Source organism: Phyllostomus hastatus, unplaced genomic scaffold (genome assembly GCF_019186645.2).
Source record: "Phyllostomus hastatus isolate PE091 unplaced genomic scaffold, TTU_PhHast_1.1 phas_scaffold_1674, whole genome shotgun sequence".
NCBI lineage: Eukaryota > Metazoa > Chordata > Mammalia > Chiroptera > Phyllostomidae > Phyllostomus > Phyllostomus hastatus.
The window spans coordinates 31041371-31067389 of NW_025334011.1; the positions used below are offsets into that span (position 1 = coordinate 31041371).

The 26019-nt window shown below is 37.7% G+C and overlaps 1 protein-coding gene and 1 long non-coding RNA gene across 2 annotated transcripts in view; one reads left to right on the forward strand and one right to left on the reverse strand.

Annotated features, from left to right (window-relative positions):
* The first annotated feature begins 17 nt into the window (after positions 1-17).
* On the forward strand, positions 18-22379 carry LOC123831215. The gene is made up of 3 exons (XR_006787875.1): positions 18-153; positions 1548-1608; positions 22117-22379. It is a non-coding gene; the product is annotated as an uncharacterized LOC123831215 (long non-coding RNA).
* The window catches only part of OPTN (optineurin), a 40096-nt gene continuing 29195 nt past the window's right edge, over positions 15119-26019 (reverse strand). Inside the window, exons 12-14 of the mRNA XM_045858013.1 lie at positions 22014-22144; positions 20466-20548; positions 15119-16362 (exon numbers count right to left, since the gene is read on the reverse strand). Of these exons, the coding sequence (XP_045713969.1) occupies positions 16235-16362; positions 20466-20548; positions 22014-22144 (342 nt within the window). The 3' untranslated portion in view covers positions 15119-16234. The remainder of the gene's footprint in view (positions 16363-20465; positions 20549-22013; positions 22145-26019) is intronic.

Below are 26019 nucleotides of genomic sequence, written 5' to 3' on the forward strand. Positions count from 1 at the left end.
GGTGAAGCCCTAGGCACCTTTAGGTAAAATAAAGTGTTCTGGTGCCCTCCAGCGCCGCGAAACTGAAGTATTATTAATACGTGGTATTTTTACAGGAGATCAAAACTCAATTCCTGACACTCTCCGGGACTATCATCCATTCCTGAGCCTCAGGTATGAAAGGTGTTGGATAAGGACGTAATCCATATTCTAGGAATTTAGTGTCTGATTTGGTAGATGTGATATATTCGTAGTTTACAGAAGATGACTGCTAAAGAACACCAGTCTTGCTGGAGTGGAGGCAAAAAAGGAGACAAGCGAGAAACATTAAAATAAGTAGGTAAAATGTGTGGACTATGATGAACTCTGGGTCAGGAACCTTCTTCCATAAGGAATAAAAAGACCATCTTTGAGCAGCTGGGGGAGGAAGGTAAATTGTGTAGAGAAAAAGTGTGGCTACGAGCTTAGACTCTGGAGTTAAGAATATTGGCTTTGCTGCAAGGTTTTTAACTGATACATACTAACGGCAACTTTGGGTAAATTCTTAAGTGCCTTAACTTATCTGCAAAATGGATAGTAATAGTTATTTCATAGGGCAGTGTGAGAGTTGAAAAAACCTTGAAAACACAGACTGTGCCCAGCACATGTAAACATTACATGTGTATTAACTTATATTCTTACTACTTTACAAGGCGTTGCTTAGGGATATAAGCTAACAAAGAGGTCCTCAGGAACTGAATGTACCCCAAATTGGAGGCAGAGCAGCACATTGGAAAATTGTGATAGTCCCAGAATGTGAGTTGAAGGGAAGGGACAAACAGGAAACATGAAGGAAAACCTGTCTGCTTTGGTAACTGACCAAAGGAAAGTTACCTTTGGCAGGAAAAGGAGAGGAGAGGGGCCATACTGGCAATACTTGGGAGAAACTGGCAGAATTATAGAAATGGGCTAGAAATCTAAAGGAGGAGCTTGTTCTGGACAGGAGAAGCAATGATGAGTTCAGGCTGAGGGGATGCTGTGGAGATTTGGCAGGTACCTTTAGATTTGTGTTTGTAGCCAGGGGTTCATATCAGGGCTTCAAGTGTAGGGCTTGGGATGTAGTTTAGTCAATACAGTTGAGTTCTCTAAAGTAGAGACTGTAGAAGCAAAATATCTGAGTATGTTTACCTGGTTAATGCACCAGAGTCTTAAATCAGTTCTTCCATCTTAGGCCCAGCAGGAGGCAATGCCACTCAAAATCAGAACAGACCTTCTATTGAGAGAAATGGCCAGTTTCCATGGTCCCACCCTACCCCACACCTCCCTGTATAAATCCCTTTATATCTGTCTTCACATCTTCCAAGCTGCACAGTACAGAACTCTAGAATTTCATCCCAAATTGAACTTGTCCAATAAACTGGACAAAGACCCCGTACTGAGAAAAATGTTATCCTTGTTCAGAGGCAACCATCTACTTAGAGAGGAATAGCCCAGCTAAGAAAGAGGAAAGCCCAAGCTACTGATCTTCATAACAGAATATTTTCTTTGCTGCCTAAATAAATGTCTATTGCTTTTCAACCAATCTACAGGGTACTATAAACAACAGACTATGTTCCTCCATCTACTTACCTCAACTGATGTTTTCCAAAGGTAAGTCAATAAAAAATTCTAGCACTGGTGGTTTCAACTAACTCATTAAAATGTTCACATTTCTTCTTGGTTATGCTGGGTTAGTAACAATAAATATTTTATATACTTACTCATGATTATGGCTCCATATATTTAAAGGACAAAATTGCTACATAAAGCTCTTAGCTCATTGAGAGTTCCTGAATCAGTATATTTGTATTATACTTCACCTCTTCGCAATTAGTTAGCTAGAAAAAAATAATTACCAATGACCAAATTTTCATAGTAAGAGTACAGAATGTTATTCCAATAATTATTTAAATGACACTCTATGTAAGTCAAAGGATGGCAAAGAAGATTATTATTTCCACTTTTTATTTGCCATTCATAGCAAAGCATTTTGGGTAACTTTTGCTGTTCTAAAATATTTGAATATTGGTTCATATACTTGATTTCTGGTGATGGCATAATGAACTTGATATTCCATTTTAAAATATATTTTACTGATTATGCTATTAGTTCCCAATTTTTCCCCTTTGCCCCTCTCCACTCAGTACCCCACATTCCTTCCAGCAGTCCCCCCTTAGATCATGTCCATAGGTCACTGGCTACTCCATTTCCTATACCATTTTTTAAAATATATTTAATTGATTATGCTATTATAGTTGTCCCATTTCTCCCCTTCACTTCCCTCCACCCTGCACACCTTCTCCCACCCACATTCCGCCACTTTAGTTCATGCCATGTGTCATAAGTTCTTTAGCTTCTATATTTCCCATACCCCTGTCTATTCTTGCCCTCCGCTATTTTCTACCTACCATCTATGCTACTTATTCTCTGTACCTTTTCCCCCTCTCTCCTTCTCCCACTCCCCTGTTGCTAACCCTCCATGTGATCTCCGTTTCTATGCTTCTGTTCCTGTTCTAGTTGTTTGCTTAGTTTGTTTTTGCTTTAGGTGTGGTTGTTAATGATTGTGAGTTTGCTGTCATTTTATTATACATGGTTTTTTTTTTTAATCTTCTTTTCTTAGATAAGTCCCTTTAACATTTCATAAAATAAGGGCTTGGTGATGATGAATTCCTTTAACCCGACCTTATCTGAGAAGCACTTTATCTGCCCTTCTATTCTAAATGAAAGCTTTGCTGGATAGAGCAATCTTGGATGTAGATCCTTGCCTTTCATGACTTGGAATACTTCTTGCTAGCCCCTTCTTGCCTGCAGGGTCTCTTTTGAGAAATCAGCTGACAGTCTGATGGGAACTCCTTTGTAGGTTACTGTCTCCTTATCTCTTGCTGCTTCTAGGATTCTCTCCTTCATTTTTACCTTGGCTAATGTAATCATTATGTGCCTTGGTGTGTTTCTCCTTGGGTCCAACTTCCTTGGGACTCTTTGAGCTTCCTGAACTTCCTGGAAGTCTATTTCCTTTGCCAGATTGGGGAAGTTCTCCTTTATTATTTGTTCAAATAACTTTTCTACTTGTTGCTCTTCCTCTTCTGGTACCCCTATAATTTGGATGTTGGGACATTTAAAATTGTCCTGGAGGTTCCTAAGCCTCTCCTCATTTTTTTTGAATTCTTATTTCTTTATTCTTTTCTGGTTGAATATTTATTTCTTCCTTCTGGTCCACTCTATTGTTTTGAGTCCCAGTTTCCTTCCCATCACTCTTGGTTCCCTGTGTGTTTTCTTCCTTTCATTTAGCTTAGCCTTCATTTTTTCATCTAATTTGCGACCAAATTCAACCAATTCTGTGAGCATCCTGATCACCAGTGCTTTGAACTATGCATCTGATAGGTTGGCTATGTCTTGGTCGCTTAGTTGTATTTGCTCTGGAGCTTTGATCTGTTCTTCTGTTTGAGTCATTTTTTTCTTTTTTGGTCTTGTCGCATCTGTTAGGTAGTGAGGGGAGGAGCCTTAGGTAGTCACCAGGGCGGGGCAACCCAGGTTGCTGGGTAGTGATGCTGTTTGTGATAGAGGGGTCCAAGAGGCAACAATGGCGCTTGCTCCACTCTGCTGGGTTTCAGTCCCTTCTGCTGCTTCCCCCAAGCAAACTGGGCCTTTCTGGTACTAATTCCCATGTGGATGGGTTTGTGCACATTCTAGGACCCCATGGGTCTCTCCAACGCACTCTCCTGTAAAGCTGGGAGTCTTTCCCGACACCTCAACTCCCACAGGTGTTTTCAATCGGTGTTTTGAGGCTTTATTTCCCAGCGCTGGGACCCTGGGTTGCATAGTCTTTCTCACTCCCTAGCTTCACCTGGTTTATCTGCATGCAAATGTAGGACCGCCTGGTCCACCAGCTGCCTTGTGTGCCTCGCCTGTCCACAATCTGCCACCTGGCTGGGTCCGCCCACTGCCATCCTGCACCTGGGGTCTGCCGCCACTGCTTTTTTGCCTCGACTCCTCTCCACCCGCCCAACTCTGCCCCTCCTACTGGTCTAGATGAATGTATCTATTTTAACTCCTTGGTTGTCATGCTCCCATACAGTTCAATTTTCTGTCAGTACTGGTTGTTTTTTTGTTTCTAAATTTTTGTTGTCCTTAATTTGGTTGTGTGAGGAGGTACACTGTGTCTACCTACGCCTCCATCTTGGCTGGAAGTCCTACTATACCATTCTTAACATCCCCCTGAGTATTTTGTACCTACCTATTTGTAGTTCTTAACCCCTGCACCTTTCCCATCATTCTTCTCCTTTACCTCCCAACTGATAACCCTGCAAATGATCTCCATATCTATGATTCTGGTTCTGTTCTGCTTGTTTGCTTAGTTTGTTTCTTAGATTCAATTGTTGATAGTTGTGAATTTATTGCCATTTTAATGTTCATAGTTTTGATATTCTTTTCTTAAATAAGTCCCTTTAACATTTCATATAATAATGGCTTGGTGATGATGAACTCCTTTAGCTTTATCTTGTGTGGGAAGCAATTAATGTGCCCTTCGATTCTAAACAATAGCTTTGCTAGATAAGCTAGGTTGTAGGCCCTTACTTTCCCTCACTTTGAATATTTCTTGCCAGTCCCTTCTATAGGAGACCGTTATGTGTGGCATGGGCCCAGACAGGACCCACACCCATGGATAGGTTCTCCCGTGGGGAATCAGGCCTGCATTGTACCTAGACTGCCATGAGACTTGCTTTTGCTAAAACTCCCTCACCCTGAATTGAGGTGGCAAACATTTACTGCATATCTTTAAATTCACTTCCTAAAATCTGTGCTAAACCTTCCAAGGATGAGTGTAACCAGTTCAACTAGTTTTCCCTTTGCATTTGCAAATACCCTTCTTCTGTGATGTGATTAGCAGCATCCTCTCCTTTGTTTTCTGTAAACGGTAACCAACTAAAGTGAACCTGTGCATAGTAAATGAGGGCCATCATGAAATGTGCCCAGAAAAGCAATAAAAGCTTGTCAAGGTGAGGGTTGAGGTGCTCTCCCCTTGAGAGAGTGGCCGTGCCATCCCTTTTTCTCCACAGGACTCAGTAGTCTGTGTGAATTTGTCGTGTCCCATCCACAATGTGGCAGATACTGTTTGCTAGTGCTGGCATCAATCTTTAACCTTTGGCGTTTGAATTAAGATGTGTTTGGTGTGGTTCTATGTGGCTCCATCTTGTTTGGGACTCTCTCTGCTTCTGGGACTTGTATGTCTATTTCCTGCATCAAATTAGGGAAACTTTCTTTCATTGTTTTTTCCAAAGAGGTTTCCGATTTCTTGCTCTTTCTCTCCTCTTTCTGGCATACCTATGATTCAAATGTTGGTATGTTTGAAGATGTCCCAGAGGCTCCTTAGCCTATCCTTGTTTTTCTTTCTTTTTTTATTCTTAGTTTTCTTATTGAATGTTTTTCCTTCCTTATATTCCACATCATTGATTTAATTCTCAGCTTCATCCACTACACTGTTGGTTGCCTGTGAACTTTTATTTCACGTAGTGCAACCTTCATTTCTGTCTGAGTCTTCTTTATGCTATGAATTACCCAGTGAGTTCCTTGAGTGTCCTAATAACCAGTGTTTTGAACTTTGCATCTGTTAGATTGCTTACCTCCATTTTGTTTAGTTCTTTTTCTGGAATTTGTTCTGTTGTTTTATTTGGGCCATATTTCTTTGTCTCCTCAATTTGGCAGCCTCCTTGTGTTTGTTTCTATGCACTAGGTAACGCCACATAGGCTCTCTTAGTAGCATGGCCTATTGTAGAAAAGTGAATCTGTAAGTTGGAGGGGACAGAGCCTTAGGTAATTGTCTGGATGGGGCAACCCATGTGAATCAATCTCCGATATGGTGTTGCTGCTCTGTGTAGGGGTGGCTCAGGAAGGGGACAGTACCACTGTCTTGCCTCTGGAGTTTTGTCCAAGAGGAAGCTGTCCCCCAACACTTGCCCTGATGCCAGACACTTCAATTCCATCCCATATGTCACTGGCACCCTTCCAGCTGCTATCCCAGTGCTGGAGCCCAGAGGGAGTGAGTCTGTGTAAGTCCTGGTCCATTACATGCCCTTTAAGAGGAGACTTCTGAGAATCCTGCAGTTTCTTCTGCCACCTGAATCCCACGGGTTTTTACAGCCAGAAGGTATAGGGACTTATCTTCCCGGCACTAGAACCCTGGGCTAGGTGGTCTGGTGTTGGGCTGGGATCCCTCACGCCTGAGGTATCCTCCCAATTTTTATTTACCACTCATGGGTGAGGGACTTCCCATTCCATATCTCTGTGCATCTCAGCATCTCCACCCCTCCTACCTGTCAGGATGAACATGACTTCTTTAATGCCTTGGTTGTTGAACTTTCATACAGCTAAATTTTTTTATAATTCTGGGTGACAGTTTCATAGTCTAGTTGTAATTTTTGCTGTGGTTGCGCAAGTAGGTTGTGCTGTGTTTACTGAAGTCTCCATCTTGACCAGAAGCCTAAATTTAACATTTCATTATAAAGGCAATTCCAAATTAGCCTTTTTATTATGGGTCAAATGGAAGTGTTAGCCAATCTTCAGAAGAATCTTGATTTGATGAGGCACACAATGCATTTTATGTGTTCATATTAAATTATCTTACAGTTCAAAGTTATTTTGCTCCTTTTAAAGAAAATAATAGACTTTATTTGTTAGAGCAATTAGAGGACTACAAAAAAAATTGAGTGGGAAGAACAGAGAGTTCCCATATAGCCCATTCAACACATAATTTCCTCTATTGTTAACATCTTGCATTGATATGGGACACATTATGACTGATGAGCCAATATTGATACATTATTAACTAAAGTTCCTAGTTGGCATTAGGGTTCACTCTATATGTAATACATTCATGCAGGATAGTTTCACTGCCCTAAAAGTCCTTTGTGCTCTTACCTATTCATACCATCTGCCCCCTCCCCCAACTCCTGGAAAGCCCTAGTTCTTTTACTGTCTCCATAGTTTTGTCTTTTCCAGAATGTCATATAGTTGGAATCATACAGTATGTAGCCTTTCCAGATTAGCTTCTTTCATTAACAATATGCATGTACGTTTCCTTCTTACTATGTATTTTCATGGTTTGATAGCTCATTCCTTATTAGTGCTGAATAATATTCCACCACCTGGCTGTACCACAGTTTGTTTACCCATTTTCCTAATGAAAGGCATTTTGGCTGCTTTCAAGTTTTGGCAATTATTAATATTATAAACACTTGTGCAGGTTTTGTGTGGATGTAAGTTTTCAATTCATTTGGGTAAATTCCAAGGATTGCATTTGGTTTTGCAAGAAACTGCCAAACTGTCTTCCAAAGGATTATTTTGCATTTCCACCAGAAATAAATGGGATTTCCTGTTGTTCCATACCCTTGCCAGCAATTGGTGTTACTACTAGTTTGGATTTTAGCTATTTAATAAGTGTGTGGTGGTGTCTCATTTTTAACTTGTACTTCCCTAATGGCATATAATGTTGACATCTTTTTATATGCTTATTTGCCATCTGTATATTTGCTTTAGTGAGGTACCTGATTTCCCCCATTTTTATCTTTTATTGTTGTTCAAGTATAGTTTTATGCCTTTCCCTGCCACCCCAGCCCAATACCCCAACCCTCCCTAACTCCCTCCCATTTCCACCTCCCCCCATTATTGTCCATGTGTCCTTTATAATTGTTCCTGCAAACCCTTCACCCTTTTCCCCTAAAATTCCCTCCCTTCTCTCCTCTGGTCACTGTCAGCCTGTTCTCAATTTCAGTGTCTTTGGTTATAATTTTGCTTGTTTGTTTTGTTGATTAGGATCCTGCTAAAGGTGATATCATATGGTATTTGTCTTTCACTGCCTGGCTTATTTCACTTAGCATAATGCTTTCCAGTTCCATCTATGCTGTTGCAAAGGGTAGGGGATCCTTCTTTCTTTCTACTGTGTAGTAAGTATTCCATGGTGTAAATGTACCATTGTTTTTGATACATTCATTTACTAATGGGCACTTAGGTTGCTTCCAGCACTTGGCTGGAAGTAAATTGTGTTGCTATGAACATTGGGGTGCATAGGTTCTTTTGGATTGGTGTTTCAGGGTACTTAGGATATAATCCTAGCAGTGGAATTTCCAGGTCAAAAGGCTGTTGCATTTTTAATTTTCTGAGGAAATTCCACACTGTTTTCCATAGTGGTTGCACCAATCTGTATTCCCACCAACAATGCACTAGGATTCCCTTTTCTCTACAACCTCTCAAACACTTGTTGTTTGTTGATTTGTTTATGATGGCCATTCTGATTGGTGTGAGATGGTATTTCATTGTGGTTTTAATTTGCATCTCTCTGATGGCTAGCAGTACTAAGCATCTTTTCACATGTCTCTGGACCCTTTGTATGTCCTTCTTGGAGAAGTGTCTGTTCAAGTCCTTTGCCCATTTTTAAATTCAGTTGCTTGTCTTCTTAGAGTGCAGTCATGTAAGTTCTTTATATATTTTGGAGATTAAACCCTTGTCTGAGGTATCGTTGGCAAATATGTTTTCCCATATGGTTGGTTCTCTTTTCATTTTAATGTTTTCTTTAGCTACGCAGAAGCTTTTTATTTTAATGAGATCCCATTTGTTTATTCTTTCCTTTATGTCCCTTGCTCTAAGGAACATATCAGTGAAAATACGGCTGTGTGAAATATCTGGGATTTTTCTACCTACATTCTCCTCTAGGACTTTAATGGTGTCACGTTTTATATTTAACTCTTTTATCCACCTTGAATTTATTTTTGTGTATGGTGTAAGTTGGTGGTCAAGTTTCATTTTTTTGCATGTAGTTGTCCAGCTCTTTCAACACCATTTGTTGAAGAGGCTATTTTTACTCCATTTTATGCTGCTGTCCCCTTTCTTGAAAATTAATTGACCATAAAGACTTGGGTTTATTTCTGGGCTCTCTGTTCTGTTCCATTGCTCTATCTGTCTGTTTTTATGCAAGTACCACGCTGTTTTGATTACAGTGGCCTTGTAATAATTTGATACTAGGTATTGTGATCCCTCCTACTTTGCTCTTCTTTCTCAAAATTGCTGCAGCTATTCAGGCTCATATATGGTTCTATATACATTTTTGAAGTGTTTGTTCAGTATCTGTGAAATATGCCATTGGTACTTAATAGGTATTGCATTGAATGTATAAATTGCTTGGGGTAGTATGGACATTTTGATGATGTTAATTCTTCCAATCCATGAACACAGTATATGTTTCCATTTGTTTCTGTCTTCCTTGATTTCTTTCTTCAGTGTTATGTACTTCTCTGCATACAGGTCTTTTACCTCCTTGGTTAGGTTAATTCCTAGGTATTTTATTTTTCTTGTTGCTATATCAAATGGGATTTTTTCCTTGATTTCTGTTTCTCATATTTCATTATTGGTGTACAAAAATGCCTTCAATTTCTGAATATTGACTTTGTATCCCGCTGTTATGCTAAATTCATTTATTAGGTTGAGCAGTTTTTTGGTGGAGTGTATAGGATTTTCTGTGTACACTATCATGTCATCTGCAAACAATGACAGTTGTTTCCTCTTTTCCAATTTGGATGCCTTTTATTTCCTTTTCTTGTCTGATTGCTGTGGCTAGGACTTCCAGCCACAGCAATGTGGCTATGCTGTGGCTATGTTGAATAGAAATGGTGAATGTGGACAACCTTGTCTTGTTCCTGATCCTGGTGGGAAAGCTTTTAGTTTTGCCCATTAAGTATGATGTTAGCTGTAGGCCTCTCGTATATGGCCTTTATTATGTTGAGGAATGCTCTCTCTATTCCAACTTTGCTTAGTGATTTTATCATAAGTGGGTGCTGTACCTTATCAAATGCTTTTTCTGCATCTATTGATATGATCGTGTTATTTTTGTCTTTCCTTTTGTTTATGTGATATATTACATTTATTGATTTGTGAATATTGTACCATCCTTACATCCTTGGGATGAATCCCACTTGGTCATGGTGTATGATCTTTTTAATGTATTGGTGGATGAGGTTTGCCAATATTTTGTTGAGGACTTTAGCATCTATGTTCATCAGCAATATTGGCCTGAAGTTTTCTTTCTTTGTTGTGTCTTTATCTGGTTTTGGAATTAAGATGATGCTGGCTTCGTAAAAAGAGTTTGGGAGTCTTCCATCTTCTTGGATTTTTTAGAATAATCTGTGAAGGATAGGGGTTAGCTCTTCCTTAAATGCTTTGTAGAATTTTCCTGTGAAACCATCCATTCCAGGGCTTTTGTGTGTCGGGAGTTTTTTGATTACTGTTTCAATTTCACCTGCTGTTACTGGTCTGTTGAGGCTTTCTGCTGCTTCTTCATTCAGTTTTGGAAGAGTATATTTTTTAGAAATTTGTCCATTTTGCCCAGGTTTTCAAATTTCTTGGCATATAGTTCTTCGTAGTAATGTCTTACAATCCTTGGTATGTTTGTGGTGTCAGTTGTAATCTCTCCTCTTTCATTTCTGATTGTGATTATTTGTGTCCTGTCTTTTTTTCTTGATGAGCCTGCTTAAAGGCTTGTCAAATTTGTTTATCTTTTCAAAGAACCAGCTCCTGGATTCATTGATCCTAAGAATTGTGCTTTTAGTCTCTGTCATTTAATTCTGCTCTGATCTTGGTTATTTTCTTCCTTCTACTTGCTCCGGGCTGTCTGTGTTGTTATTCTTTCGGTTCTTGTAGGCGTAGGGTTCGGATGTTCATTTGAAATGTTTCTATCTTTTTTAGGTAGGCCTTTATGGCTATGAACTTCCTTCTCAGGACTGCCTTCGCTGTGTCCCATAAGTTTTGGGTTGTTGCGGGTTCATGTTCCTTTGTTTCCAGAAATGTTTTGAGTTTTTCCCTAATCTCATTCTTGACCCATTCATTGTTTAATAGCATGCTATTGAATCTCCATGATCTTGAGTACCCCCCTCCCCCCCCACCTTGGGGTTGGCTTCTAGTTTCAATCCCTCGTGGTTGGAGAAAATGCTTGATATGATCTCAATTTTCTTGAATTTGTTGAGGCTTGTTTTGTGTCCTATCATGTGGTCTATGTTTGAAAATGTTCATGTGCATTTGGAAAGAATGTTTATTTTGCTTCTTTGGGATGAAAGGCTCTATATATATCAGATAAGTCATTTCATCTAGGGCACTGTTCAATGCCACATCTTTGTTGATATTTTGTTTGGAAGATCTGTCCGTTTTTGACAGTGTGGTGTTAAAATCCCCTACTATGATTGTGTTGCTGTCAATATCTTTCTTGAAGTCCTCCAAGATTTTCTTTATGTATTTGGATGCTCCTTTGTTGGGTGCATATATATTTACAATGTTTATGTCTTCTTGGTGGGTTATTTCCTTGAGTATTATGAAGTGACCTTCTGGGTCTCTCTTTATGGCCCCTTTTTTGAAGACTATTTTGTCTGATATGAGTATTGCTACCTCAGCTTTTTTTCCTTGTCCATGTGTTTGGAAAATTTGTTTCTAGCCCTTCACTTTCAGTCTGTGTCTTTTGTCCTGAGGTGGGTCTGTTGTAGGGATCATATGTATGGGTCATGCTTTCTTATCCATTCAGCTATTCTATGTCTTTGATTGGAGCGTTTAATTCATTTACATTTAAGGTTATTATTGATAGGTACTTATTCATTGCCATTTTTGTACCTGTGTTCCTCTCTCTCTCTTTTCCTTCCTTTTCTTAAAGCAGTCCCTTTAGCATCTCTTACAGAGCTGGCTTGGTGGAGGTGTATTCTTTTAGACTTCTTTTGTCTGGGAAGCTCCTTATTTGGCCTTCTATCTTGATTGAGAGCCTTGCAAGGTAAAATAGCCTTGGTTGCAGGCCTCTGGTTCTCATTACCTGGAATATTTCTTGCCATTCTCTTCTGGCTTGGAGTGTTTCCATTGAGAAGTCAGCTGTTAACCTTATCGGGGCTCCCTTGTTCCTTCTTGTTATTTCCTGTTTCTCCCATGCAGCCTTTAAAATTTTCTCTTTGTCTTGGAATTTTGCCATTTTAATTATGATGTGTCTTGAAGTGGGCCTTTTTGGGTTCCTCTTGATTGGGACTCTCTGTATTTCCTGGATTTGTGTGACTTTTTCTCACCAAATTAGGGAAGTTTTCCATCATTACTTTTTCAAACAGGTTTTCTATCCCTTGTTCTTCTTCTCCTTCTGGTATCCCTATTATATGGATATGATTACATTTTATGTTGTCCTGCATTTCCCTTAATCCCTCTTCATTCTTTCTGAGCTTCTTTTCCTTTTCTTGCTCTTTCTGGGTGTTTTTTTCTACCTTGTCTTCCAGCTCACTGATCCATTCCTCTGCTTCATTGAGCCTGCTTTTGATTCCTTCTACTCTGTTCTTCAGTTCAGAAATTGTATTCTTCATTTCCTCTTGGCCCTTGTTGATAGTTTCTATTTCCTTTTTCATGTTGATATAGTTTGCAGTGAGTTCATTGTAGTTTCCCTGTAGTTTCTGGTAATTCTCTGTGAGCTCATTGAGCTTCCTGATAACCACTGCTTTGAACTCCGTATCTGATAGTTGACTTGCCTCTATTTCATTTAGCATTCATTCTAAGGCTTCCTCCTTTCCTTTCATTTAGGGATTGTTTCTTTGTCTTCCCACTGTTTGTGAGACTCTTCTTGTTAGCCTCTGCTTAAATTGATCTGTTCTGACTCCCTGGGCTTCTGGTGTGAACTTCTGTGGTAGAAGATCTGTGAGATTCAGTGGTGCAGTCTCCTTAATTTCCTGAGCTCACTGGTCTTGGGCTGTCATTTATGTTGGCTCTCTGTATGGGTTTTGATTGTTGTTGGGTCCTTCTTTGATAGGTCCTTCCCTCCAGCTGGTTAACTGAAGGTCACTCTGTCCATTACGTCTTGTATTCTGTTGGGCAGGTGTGAACAGGTTGTGTTGAAGCTGATTCTTCTGTGTGTACAAGGTTTTGAGGTTTCTTCCTTGCTCTTGTTCAGTTGTTTGTTGTGGGTAATTTCTCCACCTTTTAGTTGTATTTGCAGATCAGTCCTGGATTGAAGTTAGTGTGGCTTCCATTTCCTCCTTCACCTTCTGTTATCTGCTGGTGGTCCCTTTGTTGGTGGGTTTCCTCTTCCAGCAGGTGTACTGGTGTTCACCACTCCTACCTTGCAAGTTCTCTGGAGTAGCAAAGTGAAATTTGTCTCAAGGTCTCAGTTGTTGGGATGACCCCTCTTTGGATCTAACTCTGGTCTTTTCACAGGTTCAGGTTTTATTGTCTCACCATCTGATTTTTCAGTGTCCTCGACAGTTTTTGGTCTCCAATTTTCATATATGCTGAGATATTGTTGGCTATTTGCTCTATTCCTCAGAATATTGGCTAGGTGTTTCCTGTTTTTCCCATTTTTAAATTATTTTATTTTATTTTAATTTTGTTTTATTTTATTTTATTTTATTTTTTGCCTACTGTTGTCTTGAAAGTAGCTTACATATTTTGGATACTAGTTCTTCATCAGATATCTGTTTTGTATAGATCTATTCCCAATCGGTGGTTAGTTTTTGTGAAAGGTGTAAGGTCTGTGTCTTGATTCATTTTTTAGTTAGTTTGTTTTTGCATGTGGACATCCAGTTGTGCCAGCACTATTAGTTAATAATACTATCCTTTCTCCATCAAACTGCTTTTTCTCCTTTGTCAAAGACCAGTGGACTCTCTGGGTCTATATCTGGGCTGTCTATTCTGTTCCATTGATGTATTTGTCCATTTTTTCACCAATACCATGCTGTCTTGATTATTGTTGCTTTATAGTAATTCTTGAAGTTAGGTGGTGTCCTCTATTTGTATTCTCCTGCAGTATTGTGTTGGCCATTCTGAGTATTTTGTCTCTCTATATAAATTTTAGTATCAGTTTGTTGATATCCCCAGAATAACTCATCAGGATTTCAGTTGGGATCATGGACTCTATAAATTAGAGTGGGAAGAACTGACTTCTTGACAGTACTGAGTCTCCCTGTACATGAACGTGGAATATCTCTCCATTTATTTAGTTCTTTTGAGTTCTTTCATCAGATCTTGTATATATTTTAATAGGTTTATACCTGAATGTTTCATGTTTCGGTGCTCATGAATGTTATTGTGTTGTTTAGTTTCAAATTCCAATTTCACTGCTGGTGATACCAGTGTCTTCTATTTTCAGTTAACCTGGCTAGAGTTTTACCAATTATACTGGTCATTTCCAAGAACCAGTTTTTGGTTTTACTGATTTTCTCTATTGATTGGTTTCAATTTAATTGATTTCTTCTCTAATTTTTATCATTCAATATTCTTCTGCTTATTTTATGTTTAATTGCCATTCTTTTTCTAGTTTCTTAAACGGGAAGCTTAGATTGTTGATTTTAGGTCTTTCTTATTTTCTACATATGTATTCAATGCTACAGATTTCTTGTTAAGCACTTCTTTTGCGTCATCCCCAAATTTTGTTATATTTTCATTTTGTTTAAAATATTTGTAAATTTCTCTTGAGACTTCTTCTTTAACCCATGTACTACTATTTACAAGTGTGTTGTTTAATTTCCAGGTGTTTAAAGGGTTTCTAGGTATTTCAGAGTTATGAATAGCTTAATATTTTTACTTGAACAAAGTAAAATAATATCCCCCAAAACTTAAATGTAAAACCATTTGGTTTGCTTTTCTGTTTAGGATAATATAGAAATCTATTTTCTTCAGTATAAAATACTAAGGGAAAAAATAAACTAAAAGCTTTAAACAAGAAATTAAAATTTTCATAATGTCTTTAACAAACATTCTCCCAGGATTGAAGCAGGAAAATCTTTCATTATTATTTATTTATTTTTATAGAGAGGGGAAGGGAGGAGAAAGAGGGGGAGAGAAACATCGATGTGCAAGAGAAACACAGATCAGTTGCCTCTCCCACATTCCCAATGGGGATCTGGCCTGTGACCCAAGTATGTGCCCAGGAATTGAACTGGTGATATTTTGGTTCACAGTCTGGCGCTAAATCCACTGAGCCACACCAGCCAGGGCAGGAAAGCCTTTTAATCTAAGTTACTGTTGCATTTTCACAGTGTAAAGATATAATTAACTATTTTGATTCCTGTTTGATTCCATTTGTGTGTGTATATGTGTGTATTAAATCAAGTTTGTCTAATGACAGAGCCAAACTGAGGAGATTATTTTAATTTTCTCTTAAATGTTTTAGGTTCTAGATGCATAAGGTCATTCTTTACTTTTATGGCTGGCCCAGTGTTACTAATAACTGTAGGTTTATGAAACATGGCGCATCCCTATCTTTTCACCTCTGTAGCAAAAACAATTTGTAATTCAAACAGCACATATTTGTCTCTAGTAAAGGGATTTGCTCATATTCATAGAATTAACAAGTAATAAGCTTATATGAAGCTGAATCCAGAAAATGCATCCTATGATATTAGCCAGTAACGTATGAACAGTGTGAAAGATTTATAAGCAAAATTTTACTTTGCAATAACCATTCTTGTGATTATGACCTTATAGCCTGATCTAAGAAGAGAATGAATGAACAGTGGTTCCTTTTAGAAGTGAATAAACTTTCTACTGTACAAGCCCACATACCTACAGCACAAATGAAAAAACAAAGATAACTTCTTTGCCACTGTAGTTATAGCAAATCCAGTGAACCTAATGTATCTACTTCATCTATATCAAAATTTTTTTCTTTGTCCTGATGATCCAGTAAATGTTCACAGTGTTCATATGTGAACAGCCATATCATAACTTTGGTACAACTACTGTGGCTGCAATAAAATGGTACACATATACACACAACCCCAAATAGGTTTGTCTTAAATGGATGAAGAAAAATAACAACATAATTTATTTCAAAAATACTTCAGAGACATTTTTCTTGAAGAAAGCTGTGACCACTTCAAATTCCTGCCTCCTTAGAAGGTTCCTAAAAGTTCTCAGCAGTACTTCTTCCATCTAATTACCCTCACTGTGTCCCATGATGTCACATGATCATTAACTGCATGAACAGGTCAGTGCTCACATAAAAAACAGTTTTAAAAATCAATCTATTATCAGAAAAAGGTATGTTAAGAATTCTATTTTGTGAATTTATGGAAATCCACACACAAAAAATGTCCTACATGGAACATATTGATTTCCTTTCTCCTAAAACAAACATAATGAGCCAAAATATTTGAGTGAAAACATTAATAACACAAAAGTAAGACTCTCAGAGGAAATAAATCTGACATTTAACAACAGTTTGGAGGAGGCGAGATGTCAACACTTAAATGATGCAGTCCATGACATGAATTTGTAATGTGTCTATGTCGGGCAGAACTTCTCCACATTTGGGGCAAGAATGAATTGGTATATTCTGCTGTTGCTGTTGCCGCCAGTTATTATCCTCAGCTCCTGGGAATAAGCATTAAATGAAATGTTGTTTCATTTCTTCCATGTTACAAGCAGTCTTGTTTGATGGATTTTAATAACATGGTTAATTTTAATGTCAGTTAAACATTGTAATTAGTTAATACCTAATGGGAGGTGAATCCATGTCATTTTTGTCTTTTACTGAAGTAATCTACACACAGAGAGAAAATCTCTAAAAGTAGTACCCACTTTCCAATTATTTTAGGATTTAGGCTCCCTTCCAGGTTCTAGGTACATGAAAATACATAGTTTTAATTCTAGATACAGGATAATACATGTTCGTGTAAAAACTGGAATATTTGAGAGAAGAAAAGAGATAGATGAAGGTGTAAGGTAAAGAAGAGAGAACATGGAGAAAATGATGAACCGAGTATGGAGATGTAGTGTCCTAGATCAGCATGTACCTTCTCAGAAACAGACAAACATTACGTTCATTCAGCAGATGCTTTTCAGTACCCTATGAAAAGGAAGAGAGGGATACGGATATGATGGGAGTGTCAGACAAGAAAAACGACAGTGTGGCACATGAGGGGAGTGCCGTGGCTGTGTCATGCACAAGGTAGTTTAGTGGGAGGACAGAGAAAGGCACCTGGCTTGGACTGCTCTGTGAAGATAGGCCTCCTGGGTGAGACTGATGCCACTTGAGAGGAGGCTTAGGAATGAATAAGGATTATCCAGGCAAAGTAAGTGAGGAGAAAGAATAGAAGAATTGAATCCTGTCATTTCACCTAGTTTTGGAGTTGGATTAAGGTTCAAATCAAAATCAAAGAATGCTCAAAATAAGCCTTGACTCTACATAGGTCCCACATGTGCACATTGGGGTTAGTACTAGAAATGACTTCTGGCTCCTGGAACATCTCCTTAGTCTGACCTATCTGGACGAATGCAAACCATTTTGGTTTTGTAGAGTCTCCACTCAGGTCTCCAGACTTTCATTCAATCCCCCACCCCAATGTTTGGTTTTCTTTGGAGGATGACAATGGAGGTAACCTTTAACATAGTTATTTGCTTCTCAGCATATTATTTGAATTGAATAACATGTGAGACTATTACAGATAGTTTTTGTTCAGCAAATTTTAGAAGTACCCTAGAACAGAAATATTGATCACAAGGCATGATTTCTGACACAGGGAGCTTTCTAAAGGTCTCATTGTTCTACATCAAGGGTCAGTAAACTTTTTCTGTAAAGGACCAGAGAGTAAATACAGGATCGGGCAAAAGTAGGTTTACAGTTGTTCATATGGAAAATAATACAATAATTAATAAATGACAATAAACTCTGTGTTTCTCATATTCACAACTATAAACCTACTTTGCAAAGCCTACTCATAACTACTCAACTCTGCCACTATTGCATGAAAGTAGCCACAGGCGATACAACAAAAGGGCATGACTATGTTCCAATAAAACTTCATTTATAAAACCAGGATAGATTTGACCTGTGAGTTTCAGTTTGCCAAACCCTGCGCTAGATGACAACCAGCCAATTGTGAGGGACTGCTGACTTTTCATTTTAAACTCGATTGATCAGCCTTTCCTCTTGTCCTGATCTAGGTTAAAACTCAAGACTTGCAATGATGGGTTCCCTCTACCTCACCTCCCAGCTCTTCTCTATAAAATAAATGTAGTCAGTTTTCATTATTAACACATTACATTCATTTCTGCCTTTGCCCTTTCATTCTCATACTGTACCTATCTAAATCCTAGCTTCAATGTCAATCCTAGCTTTCAAGTCACATGTTTTCAAAGTCTATCTCAACTGCCCTCGGCCTTAATTATCATCCTTTCTTCTTATCCTTAGCAGTATTATATTAAGTGTTATATTATCACATCATCTCTTTTTCTTTTTTTAAGATTTTATTTATTTTTGGACAGAAGGGAAGGGAGGGAGAGAGGGAGAGAAACATCAATGTGTGGCTGCCCTTCATGTGCCCCTCACTGGGGACCCTGCCCACAATCTAAGCATGTGCCCTGACTGGGAATCGAACCAGCGACCCTTTGGTTCACAGGCCAGTACTCAATCTACTGAGCCACGCCAGCCAGAGCTATCACTTCATCTTTGTTCTTGCACATCATGTCTCTCCAACTACACCATAAACCCCCATGGATCTGACAATGACTTACATACATTTGTTTCCTTGTGCTTAGCTGGATGCCCTAGGCTGGATTAGGCATGGAGATGGCTGCTGATGACGATAAAATATACTGAGAGGGGTTTTTGTTTAAGGCAGTTTTGTTAGGAAACTAAAAAAAAAGTCTTAAGACAGTCTCTGGAATATTGTTTTGTATAAGACAAAAAAATTCAGGAATAAATTTGCACTTTGTGATGATTTTTAGGTTATAAATCAAAGAGTAACCAATTCTTTTTAATGTAAATAAGCATTTGCCTTACACAGTTATGATGAATGAAAACCTTCCCTTAAGAAGGTACAAGAGATTGTCCTTTTTGACTTAACACAACTGTGTAAGTACTTCTAAATATGAGGTATATTGGTATCCTAGGATATTTAAAATTAGGTTAGAGAAAATGCATAGCAGTGATCAAGTGGGTAGATGTAACTTTCAGAGAACATAGCTTTAACCAGTAAAGCTAAAAAATGCATGAGGATATTATTTATGTCAGTTCACGGGCTGCTACCTCTGCATGTGTCCCATGCACACTATGTTTACTCGTACCCTGACTTACTACCTCTGATATTGACTTTGGCCTGTTTTTTCTGTAAAAGAACTTTGGTGGTGGTGGTGGGGGTAGAGAACAGGAGGATATGGAAGGTAAAAGGGATATTCAAAGAAATTTCCCCAAGACTTAATAGTTAACTATATATACTAATATTACCTCCTTGCTGTGATAACTTTGTGATATAGTCCCTTTCAATAGTCAGTTGGTATATGGAAGGGACTTAAGACTGGTCCAGCACTAAAAAAATATATATTAAAGAACCAGTTTTATGTGAAATTTAGGATGGCATCCTAAACCCAGAATCGTCTAACTGGCATTGCTATTAACTTTCTTCTTGTCATGTCAGTCTTTGGTACTTTGAGGGTTTTTTTTTTTAATATCTATTTTTTTCATAATAGAATCAAGGATAATACTTCCTTTCCAGTACTGTTAAGGCAGTGATTCATTACAAATTACAGAACATTACTAGTGTATTAAAACCATGTAATAAGTGTCATGATCAGTTTCACCCAGGAAATTAAAACCTGGATATGGTATGTAATTAAATGACAGTGTACTCCATGAAGTACTGTGTAGTGGTTAAGGTCAGATAGCCTTGGGTTCCATGTCTGGTTCTGCTCCTAATTTGCATTGTGATCCTAAGTAATATAACCTTGCCTTCTGTAAGATAATGATAATATATATCTGACAGAATTTTGTGGGAATTGCGTGAAATATGAAGTGATTAGCACAATGGCAGTTTGCATGCATAGTAAACTCTCAATAAATGGTAACATTATTTATGTGCATAGCACCAGGTAGTGGGTGAAGATATCAGCTCTGAGGGAGCTTATTTAAAAGAGACTTAAATGTATATTTCGAATATATAAATAATTATAATAAATAGCAGTCAAGTACTAAAACGTATGAAGTACTTTGGAAATTCAGAAGGGAGAGATCACATTTTGTTGGTATCATAGAGATGGTACTTGAAATGGGTTCTAAAGATGGGATAAGAGTTTACTGGAAAGAGACTGGAGGAAGACCAAGGATATGAGTGAAAGAAGGCACCTACGTGAAGGACACCCCATAAACAAGTATATGTAGGTATACAGGCTTAGGGCAGGCAAGTTGAAAGAACAAGGAGTGATTCAGCTGGCTAATTGCTGTAGGGAAATAGAGAGAGAGAAGGCCTAAAAGTTTGGCTCTGCCAGACATTAACTGTCAGTGGGAAGTGTCTGGTCTGGATTTAGTAGGTAATGCATGGAGATTGGGGTACTGTGGAAATAAGACTGATGGGTACTACATTTTTGGTAGCTTAATTTGAAATCCATTATATAGGATGTAGTAGAATTTTTTTCAAGCATCTTTGTCAAGGACAGTTATTCTCTGGAATTCTGAAAGCCTAGAATCACATGTGACTCACCTCTTTGAACAAGGTAATCCTGCTGGTCGGGGTCACTGGTTCTGGCCCCATGACGGCTCTGCATTTCCATCAAGGACTGCCTACTGCAATGAAAAGCAACGTTCTCTGTGATGTTTTAAGATCCTTAAATGTGACAACATTAAGCACACATTCAGCAGAATGAGAGAAGAAAAAAAAGAGAGTTGAACTACAACGCCAGTGTGCATAGAAACCAGAACTTAAGACTGACTTCATTGTAAATATTGTAACTAGGACACAATGTCGTAAAAGTAAATAACACTTAAGACTTTTTAAAAAATCAGTTATGAAGTAACCAAACTGTCAACTGATAGGGGAATGGATTAGAAAAAAATTAACATATTTCTAAAGAGATACTCTGCACATATATACATCCAGTTAAAAAATCACAATGTTATATAAAGCAAGTTGCAAAACAATATTTGTAGTGATCATTTTGTAGCTTAAGCACAGAGAAATTAATATTATCTTATTTTAAGGTATTATATAAAAATATAAAACAGATGGGGATGCTACCCAAATTCCAGGCAGTATGGAGAAGGGAAGAGAGGAATATAATGAAGGATGGGGAACAAAAGACTTCAACTTCGTCTACAGCTCCTTTTTTAAAAAAAGATTTTTATTTATTTATTTATTTATTTTTAGAGAGAGGGAGAAAAACATTGATCATGCATGAGAGATACATCAGTCAATTGCCTCTCACTTGCCCCCAACGGGGGACCTGGCCTGCAACCCAGTCATGTGCCCTGACTGGAAAATGAACCAGCGACCTTTCAGTTCACAGGCCAGCGCTCAATCCATCAAGCCACACAGCCAGGACTCCTTTTTTCGTTTAATACAAATTACTTGAAGCAAATATCAATAGAAGAAATGTTAGTAGCTGTCATTTCTGAATGAGGTACATATTTGTATATATTTTAATCTCTGTGTTTTTGTATTTCTGTATCTTTCAAATGTTTTTCAAAATGAAAATTCAAAGGACAGGAGAAATTTTAGCAGTATTTTCTTTTAAGATATACAATATTATAGAATTATTTAAAAAGTTAGGACTGTGCCCTGGCTGATATGGCTTAGTGGATTCAGCGCTGGCCTGTGAACCAAAAGGTTACCAGTTCAATTCCCAGTCAGGGCACATGCCCTGGTTGTAGGGTTGTAGGCCAGGTCCCCAGTTGGGGGCATGAGAGAGGCAACCCAGTTGATATATCTCTTAAACATCAATGATTCTCTCCTCTCTTTCTCCCTCCCTTCCTCTCTGTAAAAATAAATAAAATCTTTTAAAAAATGTTAGGACTGTTTCACTGATGATAATAGCAAGATATGACTTTGAAACTCAATATCACGTTTTTACAGATAATCTACAGGCAAAGAATTTGATCGGTTTCTACAAAACACTGCCATGCCTCATGAGTCACACTAAACATATGAACCCACTCAAGAGATGTATACCCAGTGATTCTGACAGCTCAAATTAGGAACCATCTTTGACAGGTCCTAGGCTGAAATGTGTTCTAAGTCTTCCCCTCATCTTACCTGTCTCCATCTTCAAAAACATTATTGTCTTTCAGCAAAATTGCCAGCTGCAATGCAAGCTGCTCCTTTTCTTCATGAATCTTCTCTCTTGCTGCTCTTTCAGCATGAAAGTCTGAACAGTAAACCTCCATCTGTTAGAGGAAGAAAGAGACAGCAGTTACTACCCACATGATGTGGATTCTCTGCAGCTCACCTGCTGAGGTGAAGAGGCAGTGCTGCGGCCTAAATGACAAGTACATGTTCCTGCTGGAAACCAGTACAGTGTCCATGATATTCCAACTACTTTCAAGTAGAAAACACAAATTGTGTATGTGTGTGCTTTAAACAATTAGAACCCAACAATTAAACTGATACAAGTGGTTTAAATACTGTGTGGCTCAATTCAGTAAAATTCTCTGGTCTCTTTTAAAAAAATAATATTCAGAATTAGCTTAATATAGTAAATGGTTTATTTAGTCTTTCAGGTATATATATGAAGGCTGGCCTTAAGTTAAATTTAAAATAATAATGAACAGATGCTATTAAATTCTAAACATGTGCGAAGCCCTATATTGACTATCTTATTTCACCTTGTCAAAAATCCTGGGAATGTAGAATTGCTGTGCTCATTTCACATTACAAATATAATAACTCTTAATCTTGGGGAAATTAGTTAAGAAGTCACACCAACATTTGAACCCAGACTGAAACACATACATCATGGACTCTCCCTTATACCACATCACTTCCCACAGCGGTAGCCAGCCTCCAAGATGGCGCCAGTGATCCTCACCTCTCGTATTCAAAACCTCATGTGTTTGCCTCCCACAATGAGTAGGGCCAATCTCTGTAACCACTAGGATACTGTAGGAATGATGGTGTGTGGCTTCTGAGACTCGGTCGTAATAGACACTGTGGCTTCTGCCTTGTTTTCTCCTGGATCACTTGCTCTAGAGGGAGCTTGCTGCCATGTCGTGAAGCAGCCATATGGAGAGGCCCATATGGTGAGGAACAGAGGCCTCCTACCCACAGCCATATGAGTGAACCATGGAAACAGATCTTCCTTCTTGAGTGCAGCCTTATAAGAAACCCTGAGCCAGAATCACCCTACTGAGCTGCTCCTGGACTGCTGGCCCATAGAAAGTGTGTGAGATAACAAGTGCTTGTTTTAGCTGTTAAGTATGGAGAGTAATTTGTTACCTAGAAACAGATAAATATTATGCCATGACAGCAATTTCTTCAGTTATAAAATTACAAAGTAAATATAAACTTGTGCATTGAGCATTATTTTAACACTAGTTTTTAACTTGCTATATTTAAAATTATGTTTTTTCTTTTCACAGGGGTTCTAGGATATAAATTTTAATCCATTACTTTTAAAGTAAAATTAACAAGATTTTAAATATTCTATCAGAATTACAGTTACAAGAAGAAAGCATATACTAAAGAGATCTTTGTAAGGGAGCTTTTGCCATTTGCAAGCATTCCAAAATTTTATGGTATCATTGATGGATCATGGGCATTTTTGAGTCAGATCTAAACTCAGGTCAGAGCCTTGAATCTAGGTTTTGAGCCAGGAAGAACTGGATCTTTGTTTTGTCCCTTCCTGTATCCCCAACAGTGAGAACAGTGCCTGACGTACTATAGGGGCTCAAAAAGACTCCCTGAATGAACAAGAATATTTATCAAAACAAAACAAATGTCTGTGTACAGAATGTGACAGAAGTACATGACGACAGTATCATGAGGTGCCCAAACAAGGGAAATGCTATGAAGAGCTCAGGTTGAGATTCTGTTCCTGTAGCAATAACAACCCTAAGTCTATTCAACCACTTCTATATTTCACTGGGTCAGCCACTCTGGGCAGCAGGTAATGAGTATATAGGGAATCATAAACTGTTCATATTGTCATACTAAAAATAATGTTTATCAGGTTGGGAAACATTTTAAAGAATGATGCAAGCATGTGGGGAAATAGGATTGCTCATCTACTTCTGGTGAGGGAATAATTTTGATTGTGCATTTTTGGAAAATAACTTGGTAATACTTCTTTTAAAAACAGCCATACCCAATGGACCCAACCATTCCATTTGTATATTTGACTACAGATTCCACAAGTGCACAAAGACATATAAGAATGTTCAGTTCAGTATTGTTGATAATAGCAAAAATATTGGTACAATCTACATGTCCATCAATAGAGGACTGGTTAAATCTATCATGGTAATACACACTTTGTAACACTACTCCGCCATCAAAAAAAATAACATATGACTGTGAGTAGTAACAAGGCGGTATGTTCAAGATATATCATGAGTAAAAATGTTGTAGTAAAAAAAGTATATTGTGATCCCATTTTAATTAAGCAAACGAATAAGCAAAATAAAAAAACAAGAAACTTATACATTTACCAAAATGAAACTGGGGGAAGTTGGATTTCCACTCTCTACTTTATACACTTCTCTATAGTCTAAAAATTCTATTTTATAATGAGTAGTAGTATTCATGTAATTCAAAAATAAAATTATTTTAGTATCTAATCATCCTAAAACCACCTCTGAGATTCCAGTTATTTAGGAAGAAAGAAAGGTTCCCCCCTTTTTTGGGATTTTTAAATCTCAGGCAGGATGTATTCTCACTCATAAACTCTTCTTCAAGTCCTCCACCCACCAGTAACCAGAGTAGGCCAAAACAGTCACAACAAGCCAACTGTACACAAATTTTTCCAGAGAACAGTAAAAGAAGAAATGTATCTTGATTTTATGAAGCCAACATAACCCTAATATCTAAACTTGACAAGTATATTAGCAAAAGAAAAACTCTAGGCCAATCTTACTTTAAAATATAGGTTAAAAAATCCTAAGTAAAATAGGAACAAACCAAATTTGGGAATATATACAGAGGGTAATTTAAAAAATGCAGTTTGTTTAATATTTAAGAAATCAATGTAACTTACCACACTAGATTAAAGGAGGAAAAGTATATAATTACCTAATTATATCATTATATAAAGAAAAGAATTTTTCTTAAATAAAATTCAACATTCACTCTAAAACTTTTTGGCAAACAAGGATAGAAGGAAATTTTGTTTGTCTGGTAAGTGATATCTACAAAAAGCCTATAGTAAACATCACACGCTTAATAGTGAAATGTTGAACGCACAGCCTCTGAGACTGGGAGCAAAGCGAGACTGTCTGCCATCCTCACGATTATATAACATTATACTGGGGTCCCAGCCAGTGCAATAAGGCAAGAAAAAGAAAAAGCAAAAAGATTGGAAAGGGGGGAAAAACAATCTGCCATTATTCAAATGATATAATTAATGTACAAAGTCCAAAAAAATTCAGAAAAAATTAGAATTAAAATGTGAGTTGAGCAAGTTTATCGCATATAAAGTCAATATATGAAAATCAATTGTACTGAATTATTTCTATATAACAGCAATCCTTAGAAAATGAAGTTTTTAAGACATGCTATCTATAATAGTACCATTAAAATGTAAAATATCTAGGAATAATCTAATAAAAGAACAAAATCTCTACTAAAAGATTAAAAATGTTACTGAGTTTAATTGAAGAGGATAAGCCATATTCATGGCCTGGAAGAGTCAGTGTTGTAAAGATGTCAGTTATCTCCAAATTGATCTATATTTAATATAATTCCAATCAAAATCCCAGTAAGCTTTTCTTTATGTGGAAAATCTCAAGTGGTTTTTAAAATTTTTATGAAAATGAAAAAGGGAAGGAAAACCTAAAGTCCTCTCGACGAATGCCAATGAGGCAGGAAGACTTATTCTACCAGAATTCAACACTTTTGATGCTTTATAATAAGTCAAGACAATACGGTACCAGAGCAAAGACATATAAATGGCCCTGTGGAATATTATAGAGTCCAGAAATAGACCCATGGGTACACGGACACAATATATGACAAAGAGGGCAGCAGAGTACTTACAAAAAGATGCCCTTTTTAATGAATAGTGCCAAGTCAACAGAATATTCATATAGGAAAAAAAAATTATCTTTAC